General features: G+C 48.0%; 1 protein-coding gene across 3 annotated transcripts in view; it reads right to left on the bottom strand.

Moving 5' to 3' along the window:
• JAK1 (Janus kinase 1) overlaps positions 1-25686 on the bottom strand; it is a 121947-nt gene that overhangs the window by 9618 nt on the left and 86643 nt on the right. For all 3 annotated transcript variants that reach the window (XM_059137106.1, XM_059137105.1, XM_059137107.1), the window contains 11 exons: positions 23081-23244; positions 20892-21234; positions 19170-19355; positions 15375-15532; positions 13028-13151; positions 10916-11102; positions 5783-5889; positions 2835-2978; positions 1969-2056; positions 1402-1529; positions 674-809 (listed from right to left, as the gene is read on the bottom strand). In XM_059137106.1, the coding sequence (XP_058993089.1) occupies positions 674-809; positions 1402-1529; positions 1969-2056; positions 2835-2978; positions 5783-5889; positions 10916-11102; positions 13028-13151; positions 15375-15532; positions 19170-19355; positions 20892-21234; positions 23081-23244 (1765 nt within the window). The remainder of the gene's footprint in view (positions 1-673; positions 810-1401; positions 1530-1968; positions 2057-2834; positions 2979-5782; positions 5890-10915; positions 11103-13027; positions 13152-15374; positions 15533-19169; positions 19356-20891; positions 21235-23080; positions 23245-25686) is intronic.

Here is a 25686-nt window from a genome sequence, read left to right on the forward strand (position 1 = left end):
GGTCTTATTTGTAACGCTTGTTTTCATCCTGGTTCCGTTCCAAATGCGGCCCGTTCTTTGAATTACTGAGCAAAACTCTAAGCTCCAGGCAGTGTGCTCGGTGCTAGAAACTGTTGGCCAGCAGAGGTCAGGGCCCCAGGCCCCATATCCGCGGACATCCCGGATATGACCTCCTAGCACAACTGTGCAGCGCTGTTTTCAGGGTCTCAGCTCCCAGGCCTGCACCTTCCTGTGGAGCACCATAGCTCACGATAACCTCAAAGCACATACCCCCAGGTGCCTCCCCAAACGGCTTGCCAACTCCAGTTGAGCACCAAGGAGACCCAGCTCCTCCTGACATCCTCTGACCACCCCCAGGCCCAGCAGCCTCCTTCTGTGCTACCCCAGCACCTGGAGCAAAGATGTGCCTTGGCTGAGCTGTGTTTCTCTCTCCGCTAGGTTAGCTCCCAGAGGGCAGAGACCGGCCCTCCCTCGGCTCCACATCTTCCCCGGCCCCCAGGGCACAGCAGCAGTACCAAGCCTGTCCAACCGAAGTGTCCTTCTCAAAAGGAAACACACCTGAGCACTAGCCGCCTTCTCTCTGCTGGTCTGACCCTAATTAGAGCAGGGGTATGACGAATGGCAAGGCGGAAGGCAGGGATGGGAAATAGGGTGGGCGGGAAGGGAGACACACCTTGCCTGGACAGCACGGTGATGGGGATGCCAGGGTCACTGAGCTTGATGAATGGGCCACACTCGCTGTCAATGCCCTCACGGGCCAGGAGAAGGTTTTTCGTGCACACGTTTCCATGGACCAGGTCTTTATCCTCCTACAGAGGGAAAAGGGTGAAATCAGTCTGGCTGCCCATGGGGCAGCCTCTCCTCCTTCCCTCACTCCCTGCTTCCAAGCCTGGCCTCTCGCTTCATCTCTCCATATTCCCCAGGGACAGCCAGGCCCAGGCAGCATCACTCGCCCCCAATTATCTGTGTCATTTGGGCACATTATATCATGGCCTTCTGCCCCAGTTCTCTCACCAGCAAACCGGGGATAATGGTGGAGCAGGCCTCCTAGGGCTTGTGAGAATGAACCTGTATAACACCTGAATGGCTGAGCCGTGGGAAGCACTACTGATCCAAGTAGTTTCACTCACTCATTCGACAAGTATTGTGCTATTTCCACTTACTTACGTTGCATTCCCGAGGTCAGTTCCCTGATGTGATAAAACTTCCCTCGAAACAGGATTCATACACAAGCAGACAAACAGCCCCAAATGACCATTTTCAGCAAGCCCCAGGCACACCTGTGTTCAACCACAGAGCCCAGGCCCTTGGGGCCCGCCTTCCTAGACTGCCTTCCTGCCGTCCCCTACAGGGTATTCTGGTTCCTGGTGGAGCCCACCATGCACCTCAGAACGTACTTACCAAGTAACTCAGGGCGCTGGCTAGCTGTTTGGCAACTTTGAACTTCCATGGTGTGGTGAGGACATCGCTTTTCCGGTGCATGAAGAGATCCAGGGGCCCCCCTTCCACAAACTCCTCCACCATGATATCTACAAGCACAAGAGTAGCCACATCTGGAACCTTCTGTACATCTGGGACAGTATTTCCCTCATCCTCTGAGGAGAGCTCACTTTAGTGGCCGGTAATCAGCGTGGGAGGATGGCAACGCCTTGTGAGGTGCAAAGCCCAGAGTGTTTCCCCTAGCCGAGTGCCTTCCGCTCTCTCTGCTCACCCCCCTCTCCTGGGTCCAGAACAGCGTGTAGCCAGAGCTGGGGACAAGTAACGTCCAAGCAATAAGTGAAAAACAAACAGGACTTCATTCTATGCCCACTATTGAGCATGAGACCTGCTCAGTACCTCAAGTTCCTCGACTGCAAGAAGAAGCAAGAAGCCCAAGCTACGTGAAGGCAGCATCATCCCTGAATCGTCATCACCACAGCCACTCGCCCCAGCCAGGCCAGGCTCCCCTCCCAAAGTGAATACACTTACTCTCTACATCTCGAACACAGACACCATAGAGGTACACGATGTGTTTGTGGGAGACCTGCCTCATCATGCTGGCTGCTTCGAAGAAGGCCTGTGGGAGAAGACCAAAAGAGAATGTTAGAGGTCAGACTCCACAGCTCTGGTGCCAAAGGAGCGCTGCTGAAAAGAAAGTCAGGGGGACCCAGGAGCACTCACCACTGTCGTCATCCCAGGTCCTGAAACTGTTCCCCTGGCCTTGACTGCCCACGGGCATTGCCAAGACTTTACCAAGGGCCCAGTCTGGCTGGGATATGGAATCTATTTAGAAAACCTAACAGGATACAGAGCCAGGCTGGGGGCAGAAGCTGGGTGACAATTTTCCCACTGGATACTCATATCGACCACCTTCTCTTCCTTTAAACTTTGGGAAATAACAACATTTGGAACTGCAGCAGAGTAAGTGAAAAACCAGATCTCTGTTGAGACTTGGCTTCATCACTCTCTAATAGTGTGCAGGATCTTGGGTAAGTCCTTTTACACTCTTTGGCTTTAGTTTTCTAGACCGCATAGTGATAGCCCTGGACTACATTAGGGACTTCGAGAAGATTCAGCTAGAGTCCTGGGGCTCCAGAGAATGACCACAAGGACCTCTACGGAGCGAGAGTGAGAGGGGCATAGGCTGCTCATGCACTTCACCTTTAATCCTCCCTCACTTACTCTACATGCCTGCTTCATCTAAGACTGTATTTGATGAAAGGAATTCAGACTAAATATCAAGTTTGACAACCACGAGACCAAAACAAAGGCAAAGGTTCTTCCTTGCTCACTGTGCTCCACTGGCTCCAGAACTGGGGGTAGAGAGGGGACAGGGTTCTGAGGAAGACACTTGCCAGAGAAATGTCCCTGTGGCTGGGGTCTAAGACTTTGAGGATCACTTTTATTCTCTTCTCTTCCGAAGTTCCTTCGTCATCCTTGTAATCCACCAGGGTGCCGGAGTAGATGTGTGTCCGTGTGCCTCTCCCGAGATGCTCACCCTGGAGGAGGAAGCAGCAGGTTGGGGTGACTTCGCTCTAGGGCTCAGTGACAACCGAGTCTGGCACTGAGGCCTTCATGGGAACCCGCCACACGAGAAGGAGCAGAAACGGTGGGGCAAGGACGACAGAGCCTGCATAGCCACAGCCTCTCGGGGCCTTGTCTGGTCAGGCCCCCAAAAGGCACACAAAGCTACCTAGCTGAATGGAAATGGGACCCTTCCTGGGCCCCAGGAGACAGTTAATTCCCAAACAGTTCCTTGCCTTTCAACTTCTGAAACAAGCTATGGCTAAACCATAATCCTGACCAATTGCAGAACTTCCAGCAGCCCAGGGACTCTGAAGCGATGCAGAGAGGACCCCACGGGGCTCTACTACAGGCTGGGGCACAAAGAGAGGGGCCTGTTAGTGGTGGTTCGACTGCTCGCTGGCCATCTAACTCAGAGATGTGCTTTCTGTAAAGAGGGGTAACCATGGCACTCACTTCCCAGGACTGTTCTAGAACCAAGTGAAGAGGTAGGAGTAAAGGCTCCTCAGTGCAGAGCCCGGCACATCGTGGGTAGAAACCATCTGCTGGGCTGATGTGTTCTGTCTGTTTGCCCTCCAGACCAGGGACTCGTTCATCTTCCATCCATCCATCTAGCACGTGTGTATACACGTGCCTGCATGCTGAGCTTTCAAATCTGTGGCGTGTTTGTATGTGGGTCTGCCAGAGCGACCCCACGGTGGGGAAGCGGTGTGAAGACTGAGGCAGACACCAGAAGGGCAGGCTCTCAGTGTCCTCACATACGAAAGCGGATAACACCACCAAATAAGTGGTATGAGTCCTAAATGAAATCATCTCACATAATCATCTGTCTCTAAGAACCCTTCCAGTTCAAGCTTTAATAATTCTGATTTAAACATTCTTAATATTGGGAAATCCAAATACAATTCATTAAACTCAGGCATTCTCAAGCCACTAAGGTTAATCTCATGAAATCTGTAAGTTGAGGTGCTATCATCCTATTAGCCTAGGACCTTCTCCGTAAATGCAAAAAATGGATTCTCTTGGAATCAGCCCTGCCACATACAGGAACATATATAATTGCTAATCAGGTATATTAATTTGCACAAATGCCACCATTTGTCATCTGTCATAGCCGAGTGGCGATGCATCTGCCCTGTCTCCCACATCCTGGCAAAGTCCTGTGACTATTCATTAAAGCCGCAGCTGTCACGAAGCGATTCATCAAGGTTATGGGAAGTTGTGTTCCCAGAACATCCCGTAAAAGCCGTACACTTTCAGAATAATTACCCTTCCCCAGAAGGGCTGCTTATTCCAGTGGCCAAGTCATGGCAGCAGGCTTCCACAGCAACCCACAGAGGCCCGGGCACATTCTCCATCAGCCTCCTTCTGAGCCACTCCCTCGGCCTTCACCAGGCACCTGCCGTGCTTCCCCCAGAACTCTGCTTTGATGCCTTTTCCCCAAGAAGCCATCTGTGTCCTCCCAAGGCAAGGCAGCGTGGTCCTCTCTGATAGTCCCACATCCTGTTCTATTTCCCTACTTAGGACTTAGGTCTCAGTAATGGGATTATCTACTCAAGAGGCAAGAGCCGGCTCCCCCTCCAGGCCATGGGCCCTCCAAGGGTGGCAACCACAGCTGGCATGTGCAAGGGCTAAGTCACTGTGGGCTTGGCAAGCGCTGGGGGCACAGCAGATGGTTGGGACCTGCCCAGGGGCTTTAGGGCAAGGAAAGAAGGAAGGGCCCAAGGCCAGTGCCAAGTTTAGACAGAAAAAAGCCCAAGGTACTGCTGCCCTGGTGATTTTAATTTCTGGCCACAGCTCTGACCCTATGAGGGGGACAGAAAACAATAAAAACTGGCCTTCAGTGAAGAATGTATCCAAAGAGAAGTGGGAGGGGCGGTTGGAGCAGTGGGTTTCTACTTCCTGAAAACCCTACTCAACAATTTTAGGGATTAACTTAAAAAAGTAAAAAACTTACTTTTTTAAGTTACTCCCTAACAGATGTGAGCCCACAATTGGCTCTCCAACACCTGCCAAGTTGTGATCTCTCCCAGGCAGTCAACGGTTCCTTCCTTCCACAGCTGCTGGCATTTTGTCTCCTTAGCCTCCCTGGTGTGTGGCTCCGTGTACAGGGACTGGGGTGGGGACATGGAATAGAAAGTGGGCTTTGCCCTGGGCCTCACACCCCTAGCCAAAGCCCAAGAGCAGCTACCAGGGAAGCTGGGCCTGCCTACGGCTACAGACTCTGGGCAAAAGGCCTCCCAAGCTGGAGCACAGGTCCAAAGGATCTATTTCTCAAGACAGCTCTCCTGCAGGCTGCCACTGCACCTCACCAGCTCCCTTACTGCGCTCTGTATGCCCCAGCTTTGCTCCCTCTGGAAGCATCATCAGAACACCCAGACATTGAACTTGAGTAGTGCTCTGTCACACAGCATATGGTAGGTTAGCGCAGGTCATCGGCACAGACTCCCTCCCGGACACCCGATTCGTGCCGTCCTGTCAGCATCCCCACCCCGTTCTCCAACTCCTATGCACAACAGAAGGTCCCATAACCCTAGAAAACCCCACGAAGCCTGACGCATCCACTTCCCTTCAAAGAGAAAGTATCCCTAGGGAACACCGGGCAAGGCTGGAGGAGTGGCAGGGCGGTGGCTGAACAGCTCTAACTATGAAAGGAAAGCCCTTATTTATTCTCTGATAGGATTTCCCGAAACCCCGACTTCACTCCCCTAAATCCTCAGACTAGTCGCTGTGAAGAGGCAGGCCCGAGGTGGACCCAGGAACCTTAGCAAAGACTCACTTGCACGATGTCTTTCTTGAGGATCCGGTCAAAACTCAGCTGGCTCATGGGGTAGACAGGCTGCCACTCCTGGGCTTTCTTGGTAGCCACCAGCAGATTGGAGATCTCTGTGGAAGAGAATGAAGAAGTCTGAGCAGGGTAGCAAGGGTTCAAGATCCGTTAGGCAATGCCTGCCAAACCATGGCGCTCATCAAACACATATCTGTGCATGTGTTAATTCAGTCATTCAGTAAATGTTTATTAAGTACTTGATTTAGGCCCCCAAGAGCTTGCAGGCTAATAACAGAGCCTATACTAATCAAATAATACACCCATCAAAAGGAAAGCTCCAATCAGTGCAGCTCCTCTCCAAGCCAGACCCAAGAGCTCGAGGGCTGACACAGCAGGATCTGCTCGGATAGAAGACCTTAGGGAAGGTCTGCCTACAGAAGTGACATTTTATTTTTTTAACAAATTATTCTCTTTTTTTTTTAACATTTTATTTATTTGACAGAGATCACAAGTAGGCAGAGTGTCAGGCAGAGAGAGAGAGGAGGAAGCAAGCTCCCTGCTGAGCAGGGAGCCCCATGTAGGGCTTGACCCCAGGACCCTGAGACCATGACCTGAGCTGAAGGCAGAGGCGTTAATCTACTGAGCCAACCAGGCATCCCGGGAAGTGACACTTAAAAATCGGAGACGAGATACTCCCCACCGATAGGGACTGTGTCTATCTTATTTCCTGCTCTACCTCCACAGCTTGGTACGTGGTAGGTACTCAGGAAGTTTCTGTTCACTGTGTAAAGAATAATCAGGATATGACCTGAAGGACAAGAGCTGGGCAGGGAGGAAGCAGCAGTCTGCTGGGTCTAGGGGGTAATGGCAACCAAGGCAGGAGGATAAACAACATTGATCTTATGCAAAAGAACAGGACAGATAATCTAGAGAGAAGGTAGTACCTGAACCTCTCTCTGGGCTCCCAGCAGTGCCTGACTCCAGGGAGGCGCTAACTCAATGTATAGGTTATGAGCAGACCAGCGCCCCAACTCTACAGATTCAAATGGCAAACCGAAAACTTTACAAAATCTGCCAGGCCACTAGGAGCACAGGGAGCTCGTGGAATTTACAATCCACAGAAGGTGCCTTCCCACCACGGAGCTACTTCAAGCTACATCACTGTGGGGGTTGAGAGAGCCCCCTTCCAGACTCAGACTGCAGTGAGAGGATTCTGGAACCCCAGAAGAACCTGAGCTGCTGAGGTCCAGGTGCCTGCAGTCAGCCAAGTAACTCAGCTCACATTTTCTGATTGCTTCCTGTTGGCCAGCCACTGCCCTAAGAGCTTTCCTCACAGTAATTCCTTTGTCCTTATGACAATTCTATGAGGTACACGGTACTTTTACCCTTCTTTTTTTTAATTTTTAAAAAATTTTTTAAAAAATATTTTATTTATTTATTTGACAGACAGAGATCACAAGTAGGCAGAGAGGCAGGCAGAGAGAGAGGGGTAGGCAGGCTCCCTGCTGAGCAGAGAGCCAGATGCAGGGCTTGACCCTGAGATCACGACCTGAGCTGAAGGCAGAGGCTTAACCCACTGAGCCACCCAGGTGCCCCTTTACCCTTCTTTTTATTCTGTAGGTGAGAAAACAGAGATTCAGTGAGATTAAACAGCCTGCTGGAGATCAGGCAGTTAATAAGCCCGGAACGCTCACACTTCAGTCACAGATGGCTCCAGGCTTGTACTTCCTCTGGCCCTACTGCGGGGTACAAATCTGGGAGCCACACACTGGGTTCAGGCACCAGCTCCCCTTATTACTATATCCTGGGTACCCTTTCTCTAGTGTGATCTCCTCCATTCTGTTATCCTGACTCCACTCTGGAACCTGGATAAAATCAGATTCAAACAGGCAACTCAGGACTGCCCTGATGGAGAAAAGACCAAGAAAGGGCCACCTAAATGGTGTCCCCAACAAAGGGTTGGAGCAGTGGAGGTGTTTTGAAAATCAGAGAGGAGGATGAAAACAGGCGTCATTTACGGGCCGATGATTTGTACGGTAGCTTCAGGAAGCATAGCACTAAAGTCAACTGTGTGAGTTGGGGGAGATGTTAAATCTATTTTCTCACTAGAAAAATGGGAGACATAGCCATGCCCCTCAGCAGGCTGCTGTGAGGGATAAATAAGACAATGCACACAGAGGGCTTACTTCAGTGCCTGGTGTACAGGGAGTGCTCCAAAACTGGCAGCCATTGTGGTTAAGAACAGTATTACATCTCGGCCAGCACCACCATCCTGTACCAGCTTTGGCAAGTTAGAAGTTTACAGTGTCAGAGCCAAAGGTGCAGAAATCACGCCCCTGGCCCCACTCCAGGATGAGGGAGTGTGAAGGTCAGTGATGACTGGGCCAGTGAATTCTGCTGGCTGGCTATCCCCTTCTTCACTTGATCTTAGCCAAAAGGCTGAGAAGCGACTGGCTAGCCCCTTCTTGTCACGGTCACCTTCAGACGTGGAGAGGGGCAGTGGGACTGGACAATACACAGAGATGGATGTGGGCTTGCTTTACTGTCACATCCACTTGAGTGGCCACCTGCTTTTCCTTTATTTCATGAGAAGTTTCTCAGTTGCACTTTCAAGTGAGAAACGCGGGTTGGAGTTGGACCATCAGAACCTTGCAGTTAAGAAGGCAGAAGCACTGAGGAACCAAAAATGACCTTCTCCTTAATTTTCATGTTTTTACCACTTCTCTAATTTGCGGGTGGCAGAGGCAAGACAGAGGGTTTCTGAAAGCCCACAGAAGCAGGCCTCATACACAGGCCTCATTCCTCCTCTCCCCACTGCCAGGCCCTTCCCTTCGCCAAGTCAAGAGAACTGGCTCTCACCCCAGAGCCTTGGCTGATAGCCGCCCCTGCACCTTTGCGGAGCATGATGGGATGTATGGGAAAGATCACCAGAGCTGGAGTCGGAAGACTTGAGTTCACTTCCCCAGTCATCCTCTAACTACCTAGACAAATATAATGGGAATTATAACACACTCTGGCTTGTTCTGAAGATTAAATGACTCTGAACATGAAAGACCCTCAAACAGGGCCTGGAGCATAGGAGCCCTCGTTATCATCACCGCTACTTGTTGCTACTATTATCACTGAACATCTCTGAGACTCCACTTCCGCATTTCTATAATAGCTACAAAGAGCCACTGTCAGATGGAATAAATGCAGATATGCATGAAAAGCTCCTGAGATTAGCAGGTACCCACAATATGGTGGTTACTACTGTAATCCTTCACATGACAGGCATCAGTGAACATGGACTCCATCTTAAGAGTCCATACTGATCCTGTCTTAAGAGTTCATACTCAAGTGGGAGAGACAGACACTAAGCACATTCGGTATGGAGTTCCAGGAGCCTCATGAGAAGCCATGAGAGGTGTTCAGTCTGTTCCTGTGCTTCTCCAGTACTGTTACCAGATCCCAGATCCCGACTAGTAGGGTGGCATCATCGACACCAGTGACCTCCCCAGCTAATTCCAGCGAAGTAATCATGCCCCTGTCTCCCACCTGCCACCAGCCCTCGCTACCTGTGGCTGCAGCTCTCCATCTCCTCAACCTTACCCAAAGATCATGCATCCCAAGGAATATCTGTTAGGAGAGATCATGTGAGTAAATAGGGTCCTTGGGCTTTAAGGTTCTACCTCACCCTGAGGTCTCAGGACCAAGGGGCAGACGTGTTTTTACCCTTACAGAACATCTTCAAGCATGGAAACAAAGGCTGCAGTTACCCCCAGAGCTGGCAGGAAACCCTATCTGATCAACAAGAACATAAGTCCTTCCTCTTTCACCAAATGCAGTGGCAGCCCCTTGCTGGGAGACCAAAAAGTGATTCAAACATCAAGAACCCAGGCCCCTTTGGGTCCTGGTGTTGCTTCCTCTGCCCACCACTGACATCAAGGTTCACAAATTCCCTTAAGAGAACCAGAGGCATCTCTGCCAAAGAGACTCCTGAGAGCATCTCCCACCACACTTCCTAGGACATCAGAATGACAGTGCTGCCCACCCTTTCTCTGAGGCCTGGCCTTCTCTCAGGGAAGGATCTGACCCATGCAGGCAGCACCCTGCAGTAAGGGACGTCAAAAAAACACTTGCGGTAGATTGGTACTCAAACCCCTTTGACCCTGACCCTCAGTGAGACTCACTCCATTTCTCCAGGACTCAGTTTTCTCATCTGTAAGATGCAGCATTTGACCAGGTATTCTCTAACTGTCCTTCCAATTCTCACATTCTAGGAGATGATGACTCTGCTTCCAGGACAACGGTGACACTATCCACAGGGCTTCAAAAACAAGAACCAGGATCCTCACCCCTCCTCTCCATTTCACAACCTGACCCTCCCATGGCTTGGCACTGTAACTCCCCGGCATGACACCCAAAACCTCCTTCTGACCCAAATCTTCCTCCCCCAACCTCACCTGCCCCTTCTGTCTAACTTCACCAGACACATTAGCCCTTCATCCCCTGCTTCTCTGCAGCCCCTGCTGTGGCCTGCCACGTTGCCCCTGCACACGCTCAGCAGGAAATGTTAACTAACAGGCAAGCCCCACGCTCACTGTCCAAGAACCACCTCCTCCAGGCAGTGTTCCATGCCACAGCTTGGATGTTTGACCATTCCTGTCCAAGGTGACTCAGTGGCCTCGGTTCCCTGGGGCATTTTCTGCATGTGACTGGAAACCCTCAGAGAGCAGGGACTGGGTGCCAGGCATTTCTGATGCTTTGCATTCACCATAGTTCTTGGCCCACAGAAGATGTGCCAGGAATGTTTCCCACATAATAAACCACTCACAAGGGAACTCTCAAGACATTTTATCTTAAAGAGGAAAGTGGTAAGCTTCTGCTTACTAATCCAAATGTGACTCTTCCTGAAGCCTGAGCTGCTTAAAAGAGGTGTGTAAATTTTATTCTACACATACACAGACACTTGAGGGCCGGGATTGGAAGTGGGGATGGACTTGCAACAAGATGAAGTGAAAAATACCTAGAAACTGTGGGGGAGGGGCCACTTTCTTCCAACCAACCAGCCTCTCTGGGTTACCAGTGTCTTGGAGCATTGCCACAGGGCAGGGGGAACCCTGGGGGGACAGGACCCGTCTCTGGCCCAGGGAGACTGACCTCGGGGCTTGGGCTGGCAGCAGCGCTTCAGCACGAAGCTGATGTTGTCCGTGCGCAGGATCTGCTTCTTGAGGTGGCTCATCAGGTCCCCCAGGCTGGGGAAGCTGCGGTCCGAGCCGTGCAGGCTATAGCGGCCCTTCTGCACTTCGATCTGAAAGTTCTTGAACTGCTTCTGGCCACCCAGCACCTGCCCATCAGGAAAATGACCAGAAACCGAGTGTTTTAAACGGGTCAAGCAAATGTATCATGGGCATGTCATCTGTTAACAATAGGAGAAGCTGGATAAAAGACAGCTAGAACTCTGTATGATCTCTGAACCCTTTCTATAAAACTGTAATTATTCAAAAGTAAAATGTATTCTAAACAAGTAATCAAATAAAGAAACAAATCGACCCAGAAGAAGACACTGACCGAAGGGAGTTAACATTAGGGAGAAAGCATAACCGAGTAGGGACTTCTAACAGCATCACCTCATCTTAAATCTGTAAGAGGAAGTCCACTGAAAAACCAACGTCATGGGACTGCTATGATTACACAACAGAGTAAGAAACTTAGTAAGCACTTTGTAAAGACTGGCAAATATTATTATGTATGAAATAATAATTACTATAACAATATTTATCTAGGCAGTCTCTCAAACTGAGCCCTGCCAGTCATCTATTTGAGGAGAACCACCCTGGGAGGTGGCAGTCGGTGGTCTGGTCTATTTTCAGGACTCTGTGGCACCACAGACTGAAGTATAAGCAGAGGTTTTCCTTCACAGGTGCTTTTTGTACAGAGAAAAATATTTCAGTAATGAAGGATGAGGGTCAGAAAAATCGACTTATGGTATAGAACAGGACAAGATATTTAAGATCCTAATGCCTTGGTTTATGCATGTTTATTCATCTGTACAATTCATCTATACAATGCGCATAATATCACCTATTTCACAGGGTCAGCATAAGGTTTAAATAAGGGAAGGCAGATAAAAGTGCTCAGCACAGCATCTGGTGAGCTACCTTGAACAGCAAAAGTAACCACAGCTATGATCCTGTTTCCCCAGATAATCTGACCCCAGGCAGACCATGCCTCTGAGTCACCGACATTCCTGGTACAGCGTAAGCTACTCCCCGTCCGAAGGCGGCTGGGCTGTCTCGTGCGCCCATCCATGTCCAAAACATGGCATGCTGCCCAGGAGCAAACCTGACAAGTTCTGACCTGCTGCGTCCACACCCACCAGGAGACCTTGCTGTGCAGGAACACTCCCAGGCAGGCAGTGGCACCTAGACACTTTGCCCAGGACACTTGGCAGCACTGGTTCCTTCAGCCATTTCCTCTTCCCACTCCTGACAGAGTCTAGCCCCCAGGGGCTCCTGTACTTTTCCTTCCACCCTCTGAAGTCTATGGCACGCTCGTGTGCTGACTTCCACCTTGCAGCTCCCCGCTCCCTGTTCCCCTGCTGCCCCAGTTCTCCCAGCTCACACTGACCAGTCAACACTAGTGTATTTATCTGGACTAATTCTGTAAAACTCATGGTCTTTTAAAATATTCCATTTCCTGTATTTTAAAAAACTGCATGAATGACAAAGGCTATACTACAGTCTAGTGAGGTAAGGTCAATAATTTTGGCTTTTATCTTTGTTTTGGGGATATCATTCACACCATTCCTGGATTCTAGCTACACTAGAGTCACTAAAAGAGTCATTTCCACTTGTCAAACACAGGACAGCAAGTCGTCTGTTAAAATGTCTGACTCAGTAGACACTGGCTCTAGGTCTCTGATTTTGTCATTAAGTATAAAATCATCCACTTGCAATAAGTGCATTAAACTTAACAAGAGTTTGGTGTGAACTGGTTTTCTGGCCACGCTCTACCTTCCAGAGCCACCATGGATCCCTGCCATGAGTCCCTTGAGAGAAGAAAGGGCCATGAGGTCTGGCTGCTTGGAAGTCTCCTTTTGAAGACTGGGGTTGTTCTGGTCAGAACTGCCAAGGATTTTCTCAGAAACCCAGGCTTTTCTAACCCCCCACCCCAGTGTGGTCCTCTCCAGAGGAGCTCCTGGGCCTGCTGCACCAAATACCCCGTGGCGATATGACTTGGCAAGACTGACCAAGACTTTTCCTGACTGACCTCAGATTTCTCAAAGCAGGTGACCGTCATGAGGATATTATCAAAGTCGGTACAGCTCCACCTCAGCACATACATCCCCTCCTCGCTTCCTTCTTGCCGCAACTTATTGATGGCATATTCCGTGCTAGAGGGAGAGAAAGGGAAAGGGAGAAAGAGCTCATAGCAGATAACCCCACAGGATTTCCACATCTCTCACCTGACTTGAGGACTACAGACCCATCATGTTACCTGCCCTGGGTCCCGAAGTCCTGTTGAGCAGACACATGTGGCAGGCCAAGATGCCAAGAAGCCTCAAGGCCCATCAAGTCTCCGAGGTCTAGAAGAGCACTGGCCTGCCACCCAAGGCACTGGGCCTGACTTTGTCCCTGACATCCCCGCACATGTGGTCTCCAGCTTGCGCAGGAGATGTCCCCACAGGGGTGATGCAGGGCTGCCCATCATACAGCGCCCGCCACAAAATGGGGTCCCTCCCCACCATCCCTAGGCTGCCCAACTAGAACACAAGCCTCAGGAGAGCATGAATTTGGAGTTATTCTGTTCACTGCTGTATCCACAGTAACCAGAGCACACATGGCTCACAGTAGCTACTCAGTGAATAAGTAATTGAATAATTAACACTGAATAAAAGAACAAAGAGAAAGATATGAATAGGGAATATGCCTGTCTATACTCTTTTGTAACCCCAGGATCAACCAGTGCTGGCACACAGAAAGCAGTGAACAATCACTAAATAAATCTACAAGTGAAGGCACCACATAGCCCGTGAGTGGTGGTCACTGTCAGTGAAAGAGGACTGACATGGTCAACACATGTACGAAAGGCAGAGACCAACCGCTCCGTGACCTGGAACATCATGCCTTTGCACATGGTGACCCCTCACCTGGGAGGCCTTTTCCCGCTTCAAGGCCTGCCAAGTTCCATTGATTGTTCTAGTTTAATCTGATCTGAATGCTGCCTACTCAGAGGAGGTAGCTGATTTTCAGCCTCCCACAGAACACAAAGTGTTCACCGCTTCAGCAAATGCTTGTGGAGGGCCTGTAGTATGTTTCAGGGCCTGCTATGGACACTGAGGAAAAGCAGCGAGCAAAAGCACATAGTGCCTCTGTCTCCATGCAGCTCGTACTCTGGGCAGCGAGGCTAGGCAGGCGAGAAACAAACGAGCCGGAAATAAAGCAAGTCAGGAGGTAAGAAACGCCTCTGAAGAAAACTACAGCCCAGTGAAGGCGCCAGGAAGTGTGGTGTGGTGGAGGAAGAGGTGTTGTTACTTCACCGAAGGTAGCTGGGGAAAACTCCACTGATAAGGCGCTATCTGGGTGACATCTGAAGGAAGTGGTGTCTGTACACATTTCAGAGGAAGAGCATTCTAGGCCAAGGGAAGAGCGAGGGCCAGGGCCCTGAAGCCTAACTGTGGCTGGGATAGTCGAGGGAGGTGTTTTATTACAATGCTTGGCAGCCTGCTCTGCCTTTCTCTGTGTGTCTATCTGCCCACAAGTCTGTGAGCCTCTCGAAACTGGGATCCCCCACCAATGAACTCGCTGTCCGCAAGTAACCAGCAGAGGGAAGAGGTGGGAACCTATCATGAGGAAAGCAGCTGAAGAGATGCTTCCCCAGACATATTTCGGTTTGGGAAGAGAGACTCAGAAGAAATAGAGAAGCTGCTCTCCTCTAAAGAACAGTCCTTTGTGAAGGAAGTACACTGAATCCCCGCTGCTTCAAATGGCAGAAGTCAAGTGGCAAGGAAAAAATGATGGAGGCAAATTTCCAACTCCCTAGCAGAGACACGTACGTGTGTAACCATCAGAGCTATAGTCTCTGGCTGCCTCGTGCAGTACTCAATGCCCCATCACCGGAGGGATCTGCATAAGGGCTACTAGGTCTGAGATGCAAGTGAGACAAGAAGTCTACCAAAGCCCCTTGCAGCTCTACGGCTTGGTCACCCCACTGTTCCCACCATTTATCTGGCACTTTAAGACAACCTCACGCAGGATGCCATTGCTCACTACAGAGCAACTGGGATCCGTGTCCTATCTGTGTGTCTGGCACAGCATGGGGTTAGGAAGTGTAGCATCTTTTAGTCAGCTGTAGAGAAGTGAGGGGGTTAAACTGTGAGGAGACCCCAAGGGGGAAGAAGAAAGGGTCTATGGCGCGAACCAAGGTAAGAGATGACAGGAACCCCTGAGCAATGGACAGCAGGGATGGAAAAGATGGCACCAAGTCAATCCTCAACATGTTCAACCAGCCCCCACCTAAACAACTGATGATCCCTGTGTCTGAGGAGGCCACATGCCCCATTACTAAAATGTGGTACTTTTCCACCAATGGCAACTGAAAAGGTGCGAGAACCAACCAGATTGGACCGTGACAACCATTCTGTATGTTGTGGACGATCAATGGGGGAGCCACATCGGTGCAGAGGTAATGATGGGCATCTGCTGTGAGCCGGAAGTAGCCATCTATCAGGGACACAAAGGACAAGGCCTCTTCATGGGACGAGAGCTTCAGTTCCTGGTGAGAGAGAAGACACAGCCATGGTTACATCACGTGCCTACCACTTGAGGCAGCTGATTTTATGAGGAGGTCCACACTGACAAGATATTTAAAACACACTGCAGAACACATAACCTCAAAGTAACTGTACCCCTTGCATTAATACAGGATTTTGACTGATTAGCATACGTTCTTGTCTATTATCTCCAAACTATCAGAAGAGGTATGGCGTGTCTGTGTGGGAGGAAGGGCAGAATGGGCAGCTGTGGCAGGCAGGAGACCTATGGAGAGGCTGCCACCCAGGTCCAGAGGGAGGAGCAAGCCTGCATCAGGGGTACAGTGGTATAAAAGTGGAGTTAAAAAAAAGTGGAGGAAGTAGGAGCAGAGGGTGTGCAAGTGGTCTTAGCAAGGAGCAATGACTGACTCAGGAGCATCAGTCCCATTTTACAGAAAAGAAAACAGAGGCACTGAGGCTTCCTCTCATACAGAGTTGGTCTAGAAAGTGAAACGCCCAGATTTTAATCCAGGAATGGTCCCAGACAATGATGAGGTTGCTAGATTAAGCCCAGAGACCTCTGAGGGTTTGGAGGAGGCAGAGAGTCTTACTCAAAGTGGGAGAGCAAAGGCAAAAATGGAGAAGATGAGAGAGGGAACTTCCAAGGAAGGAAGGTTTAAAAAACAACAACAACAACAACAACAACAACAAACAAAAAAACACCTGGAGGTGAAAACAGGTGATTTTTTAAAATTTTTTTTGGCCTTGGTCATAGAGCCCTGAACAAAAATTACCCATGTGAGAGGAGCCATGGGCTCAACCAGGAACATCTTCTAGGGAAGGAAGAAGGAAAACCATTTAGAGGTTTGTCTCACAAGAACATTAAAAAGCACCGGAGCCTTCTGAGGGCAAAATGACATATGAGAATAAGACTCTGTCCACAGCAGTGGAGAAAGGACAGGCTGCTGTCAGAGAAAAACAGAGATGAGAAAATCAAAGTTTCCCTGTGGATAGAAGCAACTATAAAGGATGTAAGTAAGTGGGGCTAATGACAGCTATCTTGCCAAAAGAAGGGTCTGCTGTGGACTTGTGAGCCAAGGAGGTCAAGGCCACCACAGGGACAGATATTCAGTCAGGAGGCTCTGGGCTAAGTGTGCCTTCTTTCATCCACCTGCAGCTCCCCACAGAGCAAATGCAGGGTAGTCTGGCTCCAGCAGCCCTTCAACCAATCACATAAAAAATCAATACCACACAAACACTTAAGTTCCCTAGAACAGAAGTCTAAATGGAAATGGAAGATGTCAAGAAGAGGCAGAGAGGAGAGATATTGAACCTAATAACATGCTACCATCATGCTTTCCTGAAAGACCAGCAGCCAAAGTATTGCCTGATCAAAGGGCTTGGAAATTCCATGCCTAGGAAGGGACAGGGGAAAGAGATAAAGAAGAGAAAGCATCACGGTGTTAGCTGCAGGTTCTGGAACTAGTTTATGTGGGCTCAAGTCACAGTATCTCTACTGGCTATTATGGTGAAGCAGAGGTAATCATCATTTTTACAGGTCACAAACTGTCAAATATTTGGCCATTTCAAATGGTTTAACCTACGAGCTGCGTGACCCTGGGGAAGTTACTTAAGCTTTTTGTGCCTCAGTTTCCTCCTCTGTAAAATGAAGATAATAACACACCCATCACCTCCAAGGTCAATGAAAATGGAAAGAGTTTACATTTGTAAAGCACTCAGAATCAAAGTGCCGCATATAGTAAGAGCTAGTGTTTGTAAAGAAAAATGAAGTCCTGGAGAGATTGCACACAGTTCTTTCTCCCCACCTTCTTCCTACTCCCCACAGAGCACGCAGCTGGCAGACTCGCCAGCCCATGCAGTCCGAGGAGGCTCCAACCAAGGGGACAGGTGTGCTACCCAGGCGCCAGGCCAGACTCCACCAGCCGGGACAGGGTAGGGGCAGGCTCACCCACACTGTCCCAGCTGGCTGCTTCTCCGGCTCTGGTGCACGTCTTCAGGGTTTGACCCAGCTGAAAAGCCAGAGCACGGATGCGCCAAGTTCTTCCTCAGGGCAGTCTCCGGGGTAGAGGGTGCCTTGGGGCTGAAGTTGCCACTTTCTCTGTCTACACCTGTCCATGGTCTCCCATGTCCCCACTGGAAACACATGCCTACAGCTAGGATTTCTGTCAAGACTAAAGAAGATCCTGAGGACACAGCATAAGACCCAGCCTCATGTCTGTAATGTGCTGAGTTAAGAGCACTTATTTTGACCTTCTCCCTCCCTCCGTGTCCATCTTCACACTAACATCTATCTGGACTCTTCTACTTCTCCCTTCACTCTAGTTTTCACTAACAGTTTCCTGATGAAATTAACTGTTTATTGCTAAAGGGGGAGTTAGGAGAATAGAAAGACTTAAACTACAAATAACAGCTGCTAATATTTGACTTTCCTAACAGTGTGTCTATATATATGCATACCTTTAAAAAACGTTTTGAACAAAATTGGTACTGTTCTATAGAGTTTTATATTCTGCTTTTTTCCACTTACAAAGCATCTTCCCAGATTATAAAATTTTAGCAAATTGTTTATGTAATATTCTACTACTTGGGTAGAATAGTCTACCATTCTCCTATTATTGTATACTTGGGTAATTTTCAGTACTTTTACACTATAAATTCCACTGAGACAAACATACTCATTCACAGACCACTGGCTTCATCTCTCATTGTTTCTGGAAAACAGCCCTAAGTTCCCAAATGGAGGGATGCATAAATACTTTCAAGGTTTTCAGTATGTGTTGCCAAACTGCTTTCCAAAAGGCAAGTTACTCTGGATGAACAGGGTGTTCATCTGTTCTAAACCAGAGCACCAGATTCGTTCTCACCACTGAGTGTTATCCTTTTGACACAGTTTTTGCCAAATCTGGGGAAAAACATGGTTTTTCCTTGGTGCTGACTACCTTCCTTTTGCGAGTGCCCCGCCTCTGCTGCCCATCCTCTCCACGTGCAGTCAGCCGTGACTTCCCCAACACAGACATGTTTATTTTGGCAGCGTTCCTACTTCCCCTGCCAAAACTGGCCTGTCTAAATTATGTCCTTAAATGATACCAAAAAAGAGGAAGTGAGATTGAACACCCCCCTTCCTCCATCCGAGAGTGACTAGGGTGTGCCTGACACCACAACGAGAACAGCCACTGTGGCCACAGCCTCCAGCCTGACCAGTCTGCTGGCATGCAAAGCGGGGCTTCCCACCAACCTCATCCCAGAGGAAGCACTGGACTCGGACTCCACAGAGAAGCCAAAGGAGCCCTTGGGGGAAAAAGCTAATGTTCACTCATCCCCTTTTCCTTCAAATCCACTCCCCTTCATGAATTAAATATTTATGCTGTAACATCTTTGGGAGGGCAGCAAACCCAAGGTAGAGACACATTGGCAAAACCAAAGAGAGGCACTCAAAAATCCCAGTGTCACTCAAAAACCAGTATTGATAATGTCAGTGAAAACAAGAGGAATTTCTGGCATTAAGGAGGAGAAAGAGACGGTCGTCAGATATTCTCTTTGGGACAGGAACTCCATAAAGCAAGTGGCGCATCACTGTCCTCCACAAAGTCTCCCTCTCGTCACCGGATCAAGACAGAATTACTTCCCTAGCAAACTTACCATTTTTTTGTTGTCCTGCTTATTGATGCTGACCACAGACTCCTTTATTACAATGTGAGTGATTTCAGGGAAATAAGAAAAATTGTTCCACTCTTCCCGGATTTTGTTTTTCTCCTCATCCTTCTTGTGTTTATTTTCCAGTTTTTTCCGTTTCAGTTTGTTTTTTTCCTTTTCAACAGGAACAACCTGATAAGACGCATACAGGTGCCAGAGTTAAGTTGGCTTTCTCATTTTCTACTGGTGAAAAAGGTTCATGCTTCTGGAAAACTAAAGCAGGGCTTGCTTACGTTCAAAGAGAAGAAAGCCAGCCTGCCTGGACTTACAAAGGAACTGGGGGAGAGGGCACAGGTGGGTTTAGGATTGCAGTTTTGGGGCCAATCAGGGAATCTTGGGATTTTATACCTGGGAGGGACCTTAACGAGCACAGTGACTAAATGCTTCACATAATCTATAATGTACAAGTGAACTCAAAGAGGGAAATAACCGCCCACTAGACAGGCATCTACCATCAGGTCCTCTCACTTCCAGACTGATAAATGTTTCAACACAAGCACAGAACATGTCTTCCCAAATGTGGCTGGACAGAACCTGAGCTTTCTCCTTTTAGAGCCTACCACTGATTAGCTTGACTTCCTAACAACATTTAAGTTGAAACTTTCAAAAGGAGATATGAATCCCATGCTTGAATAATCTGCTACTTATTAACTAGTTGGGCCACCAATTTGAGCCCCGATTTGCCTGTCCGTAAAACAGAGCTTACACTTCACAAGGTTCTTTGAGGATTAGGTAAGTTCTCATTAAGAGTATACCTATTCTACAGAAAAAAAGCACCCATTAAGTGTTAAGCATTGTTTTCTTAGTATGAATAAGAAGGAGAAAATAAATCTCACCATTACTTTAGTATTATCGATAACCATAATGATGATGATGGCAGCTCTAATAATTTTTGAACATTTATTACATGCTGGGCTCTGTGCTGCCATTTAGTTCTCTCAACAGCTCCGTAAGGCAGATCCAGTAAGTATCTCCATTGTACAGATGAATAATATGCAAATGATACAGGGGAAGTAATCCCCCAAGCTGGAGAACTATAAATAGTGGCACCTGGATCTGAACCAGGTCCATTTAGGTCTAAAACCCAGGCTTTTAAACCACTCTTCTCCATTGCCTCATCCAGCAAATACTTCAAAAACATCAGCTTTAAATCGCAAAATCAATTACCCTATTTCATGGAGCCAGAAGCCTAAGTTCAATTCTTGGCACAGTCGCTCATTGGTTAGTTATGACCTTGAGCAAGTTTCTTAACTTCTCTGTGCCACTTTACATTCATCTATAAAATAGGGATAATTGGTAGTGCATTCCTCAGGGCGCTTTTTTTTTTTTTTTTTTTTTTTTTTTTGCATAAATGAGTAATACATGTAAAATGCTTAGAAAAGTACCTGGTACATGGAAGGTGCTCAGTAAATGCCTGCTATTATTATTATATGACTACATATTATATAGGCCATTGTTCTGTTTCTCTGTGTCCCTACAGAACTCAATAAATGCTTACTCTGATCTACTGCTGCACTAACACAATAAAAGACACATGGTCTCTAACCCGAACACCCTCAGCTGCTGGGGGTGATGGACATGCAAACAGGTAGTCCCAATCAGATAAACAGAACAGGTCTGTTCTGATGCACATCGGTCCATGCTGATCAGCTACCCACCACCACTTACATTTGGTTTCTGTCTCCACTGGATTCCAAGATTTCCAGTTACCATCACTTCATAGTAGAGAACGTTTCCACTGTCGTTTGGATGAAACCAATTCAACTCATTTTCTGAAGAAATCAGTAACATGGAAGTCTCAAATATTTCTGCGCCGTAATGTTTTGTCAGTGTTTCCAAGGTGGCCAGGTACTTCACCTTTAGGTCATGAGTAGATACACTGCTGTCGCAAATAGTCTTGTTGTTAAATTCCTTTAGGAAATCCTTGAAAACATTATTTATCCGCATCCTGGTGAGAAGGTTCCTCTGTCTGATGGACTTATTTAATGTTTCTGGAATATATCGCTTGTAGCTAGAACAAAGTAGAAAAATAGGGCTCTCTTTCATGTCCTGGTCAGCAGAGAACAGTCCAGAAACAAACCCAAGTCCACAAATCTTCCTTCCATGTGTTGCCCCATGAGAAAGGAAAACCTATCCCCAAGGGGGTTCTTAGATGGGGTAAGCACGAGGAGAGGATAATCACAAGGAGAAAAAGGTGAATAGGGACTGGAAGAGAGGGAAAAACACATGTTCCACAAGTTTTACTGAAACGGGAATTCCTGCAAGTATCACCCAGTTTTCTGGGTCACAACGGCAGGCAGCAAAACTGACTTCGTGTGTTCACTGGCTGCTGTCATTGTTCCTGCGCTCGCTGGTGCCCATATACACTAAGACTCAGCCTCAGTTAGACAGTGGTTTGAAAGGTGTCAAGAGTGATTATAGATATTCTGTATCTCTATAAGATCACATGCTGCTTTTATAAGAAAGGGGAAAACACACAAAATCTAAATACAAACGACTTCATGTCTGCCATATCAAAGTGTCCTAGATGTGGTAAGCGGATTGACAAGGAAGCTGAAGGATCAGTTACTTACGCTCCTGCTGATGGAAGAGTATCTATGACTAACAGTCTCAACAAGAAGAGTATGAACACCCATGAAGGGGCGCAGACAAGTGGGGAGACTGGTCTGCCTATCACTGCCAGGCCTGAGATGGCATCTGGCACTGGGCAGTCCCTGATACACAAATGCTAACAGTGGGAAACTGCAAAGTTTGGAATTTAACCCCACAAACACTGTAACATTTTATTTTATTTATTTTTGAAGATTTTATTTATTTGAGAGAAAGACAGTGAGAGAGAGCACAAGAAAGGACAAGATCAGAGGGAGAAGCAAACTCTCTGTGAGCAGGGAGCCCAATGCGGAACTCGATCCCAGTACTCGGGGATCATGACCTGAGGATCACGGCAGCTGCTTAACCAACTGAGCCACCCAGGCGCCCAACACTGGAACATTTTAGATTAAGGCAACAGAGAGGAAGATTAAAGGGGAGGTGTCATTTTTCACCTTAGTCTCATGACAAAGGACAGAGGAGGTGCCCAGAGCAAAAGCCACAGAAAAAAATGAGAAGGCAGTAGCAGAGTACGAATCCAGCCCCAGCTCTGAGGAGCAGCCCCCACTCTGTGCTCACTTCCTGCCAGACTCTGCCCCAGGACGAGAGATACACGGAGGAAACTTCTGAGAGATAACACGGATGAGATACACGGGACGAGATACACGCTTCTGAGAAAGCGCATGCTGCCTGTCACAAACAATATAGCTCTAAATAACTCACTCTTCACAATGAGACATTTGTAAGAACTCCTTAGTAAATACACACACATTTTATAGATGGGTTGAAATTACCCAGATTGAACATGTCTTCATAAAGATTTGATCATGAATGATATTTTTAAGTAAATACAGTTTTCTTGTGGTAACATTGTTCACATCAGCCTCATGGCTCTCTGGTGAACTCTAGTTCAGGGTGCCTGTAGAATATACTGAGAAGGATGTTAACATGGGTCCTGCACAAAAGGAAGAGGGTAGGGATAAAGGCAATGCCTACCATGGGCAGAAGCACATGAGGTAGGCACATAGCCCACCGATCTGATTGGCTTCCCTAGCCCAGAGCTTTCACCCAAGTCAGCCAACATTCAGTATCAGGTCACTATTATCATTATAACCGTGCTGCCTTTTATAAATGTTCTAAACCAGATTTGGGCTCTGCAGAGAGAAGCGGTCAGCCAAAAACTGGCAGCAATTACACAGCGCCGGGTGAGGACATATAAAAATAGCACCATCCCCACAATCAATTCTTCAGCCAGCAGGAAGATTTACCTGATGTCCTTGGGCAGTTCTGGCAACTGCATCTTCTTCATCATGGCATAGTGGGAGATGGCCAGGACAGCCATTCCCAGACACTCGTTCTCGATATCATGCCCATCTTGCTCGGTCTTGGGGTCTCGAATAGGAGCCAGACATTTGACCAAATCATACTGTCCCTTTGGAGCAGAAATGAGAAGAAATAAACCACCACTGAAGTTTCAATAGTCCACCCCATCTCTGTTCTTGAGAGGAAGGTTCCCCACACAGGGAGGTGCCACCCAGAAAAGCAGGACAGCAATGAGACTAACAAGATCTACAGCTTCTCTGGCACCAAAGCTCCTTCTCAACAGATGGGTATGGAGGGGCTCAGGAAATGTTCTCCCCAGGTTAATTCATTTGTTTAACAAATATTTACTAAGCAGTGTATTAGCTGCTGCTGAACAGCATAAACACGTGAAGCCCCTTCTCAGGACTTATCTAGAAATGATGGCGGCCAGCAGCACGGACTGGGCTCAGATAGCACCTGGGTAAGGGAGAGTGACAGCTGGCTGGGGTTGGCTCTCTGGTCCTGCAAACATATGCTGAGATATCCTAGCCTGGGAACTGAGTGTATGACAGGCATGGTACCACACCCCGTTCTGAGGTAGACTTAGAGAAAGGGGAAGGAATCCACATTTTACAGTGCATCATTACCACAGAGAAGTTTATCAGCATGTGTTGTTTAAGTTCTAGTAGTGAAATGTCTCACCAAAATATGCCCCCCTCCCTGGTGGAGGGGCCCAGCATTCCAAGAGCCAGTGAGGGCTTCAAAAACAAAAAAGAAAACTAAAAATCAGTACCTGCCACTTGTTGTACAGAGTAATGACAATGATGTCAGTGCTAACTCCCCTTTCTTGAACCCTAACCTCAGTGCTTGACACTGTGCTAGGTTTCTTCTTATTTACTGTTTCACTTAATCTTCACAACAGCCCTATGAGGTGGATGCTGCCATCATCAGCTCTACCTAACGGCAGAGGAATCTAAGGTACCCAAGGGTTAAGTCCCTTCGCTCACTCGTTTGGTAATTACTGATTACTGAGCACCAATTATGGGCCAGATGTCATTCTGGTGCCGGGGAGATACAGAGCAGTAAGCCAGACTGCATTCCTGACCTCAGGGAGAATCTGTGCTGAGAAGAAAGAATAAACAGAAATAGAGAGCACGAAGCAGCTACAAGAGACAAAGTCAAGTGGAAAGACAGAGTGCCGGGGGAGCCAGGGATCCAGAAAGCGGTAGGGGACAGTCAAACCCAATGTGACCCCAGTGCTCTGGATCTTCAACACTGCGCTACAGCCACACTAACCTTACTAACCCCAAGTGCACAGAATTCTTTGGCCTTTCTCTAGCTGGAACAGAGGCAGACGTGAAGTCTAGGGGTGGTGTTTGTACAGAAGTAAGACACTCACTTTCCCTGAAGGAACTTCAGTTTAGTGGTTTCTGGACAGAGGCTTCTCACTGCTGCAGTTCCTCTTCTTTCCAAGATAGGACTGCTTGTTTCTCTCACGTACGAAAAGGACACTGTTCACTTCCATAAACTCCTAAGGGCCAACAACAATTGTCTCTACCAGCAATGTGTGAAGAGCAGAACAAAATCTGAAACTGTTTTGTTTGGCTGTGATCTTCTGTAAACATCACCATATAACTACCTTAACTAACTCATTCCTGAACCTCTTGAAGGTCAGATTCTAATGCAATATTTATTCTTGGAAGTATGGCACGCCTTTCCCTTGAATATATAAAACTGGGAGATTGAACAAAAAATGATCCATCTGAAAATGGCCAGTTTGTTTTATTTTTTCCACACACTACCTGCCCGGGACTGTGCATTTCTGTGTCTCTAAGGCCAATCCTAAGGTATGTATGGAATGGGAATCAAATGCAACCAGAAACTAAAGCTGTACAACAGAATATAACTCGGACACAAAAATCACATGTGAAAGTGTATCTTAAAGAAATAATACGACACATGTACAAATACACGTGGAGGCTGTCCACAACAAACTGTTACTATAATGATGATAGCATAATAGGGAAAACTTCAGAAAACGTCCACAAAGAGGAGATGAGTTAAATAAATGAGGTCTCTCCCTCTGGATTACAGCCTCATACTCACTTCCTACCTGCAATCTCCAGAGCCATCTCCAAAAGAGAATGCCTAATTCCCACCCCTTCTCCAACCTGCTGCTCTCCGTCTTCCCAATGTAGGGAAGGACTCCATTCTTGATCAAACACTGCCCCAAATCATCTTTGTTACTTCACATGCTCTCCCTTTCCACAGCCAACCCATCAGCAAGTCCATCAAGTTTATCTCCGGAACTGCAGCTCCACCCATTTTTCTCCAACCCTCCTTCCATCACACGACGCCAAACCAGCATCTTGCTCTCACATGATCAGCTCGTTGTCAGTCTTCCTAGTCTCACTCCTTATTTATCTCTCCTCTCCTGCAGCCACGCTGCCTCTCCTCTCAACTCCTGCCTGCCTCAGAGCCTTCGCACATTCTGTTCCTTCCCTATCAGACTCTTCTAACCAGGGAGATTTTGCCCTGCAGGGGATATCTGCTAGTGTCTGGAGACATTGTT

The sequence above is a fragment of the Mustela lutreola genome, chromosome 10 (assembly GCF_030435805.1).
Source record: "Mustela lutreola isolate mMusLut2 chromosome 10, mMusLut2.pri, whole genome shotgun sequence".
Taxonomy (NCBI): domain Eukaryota; kingdom Metazoa; phylum Chordata; class Mammalia; order Carnivora; family Mustelidae; genus Mustela; species Mustela lutreola.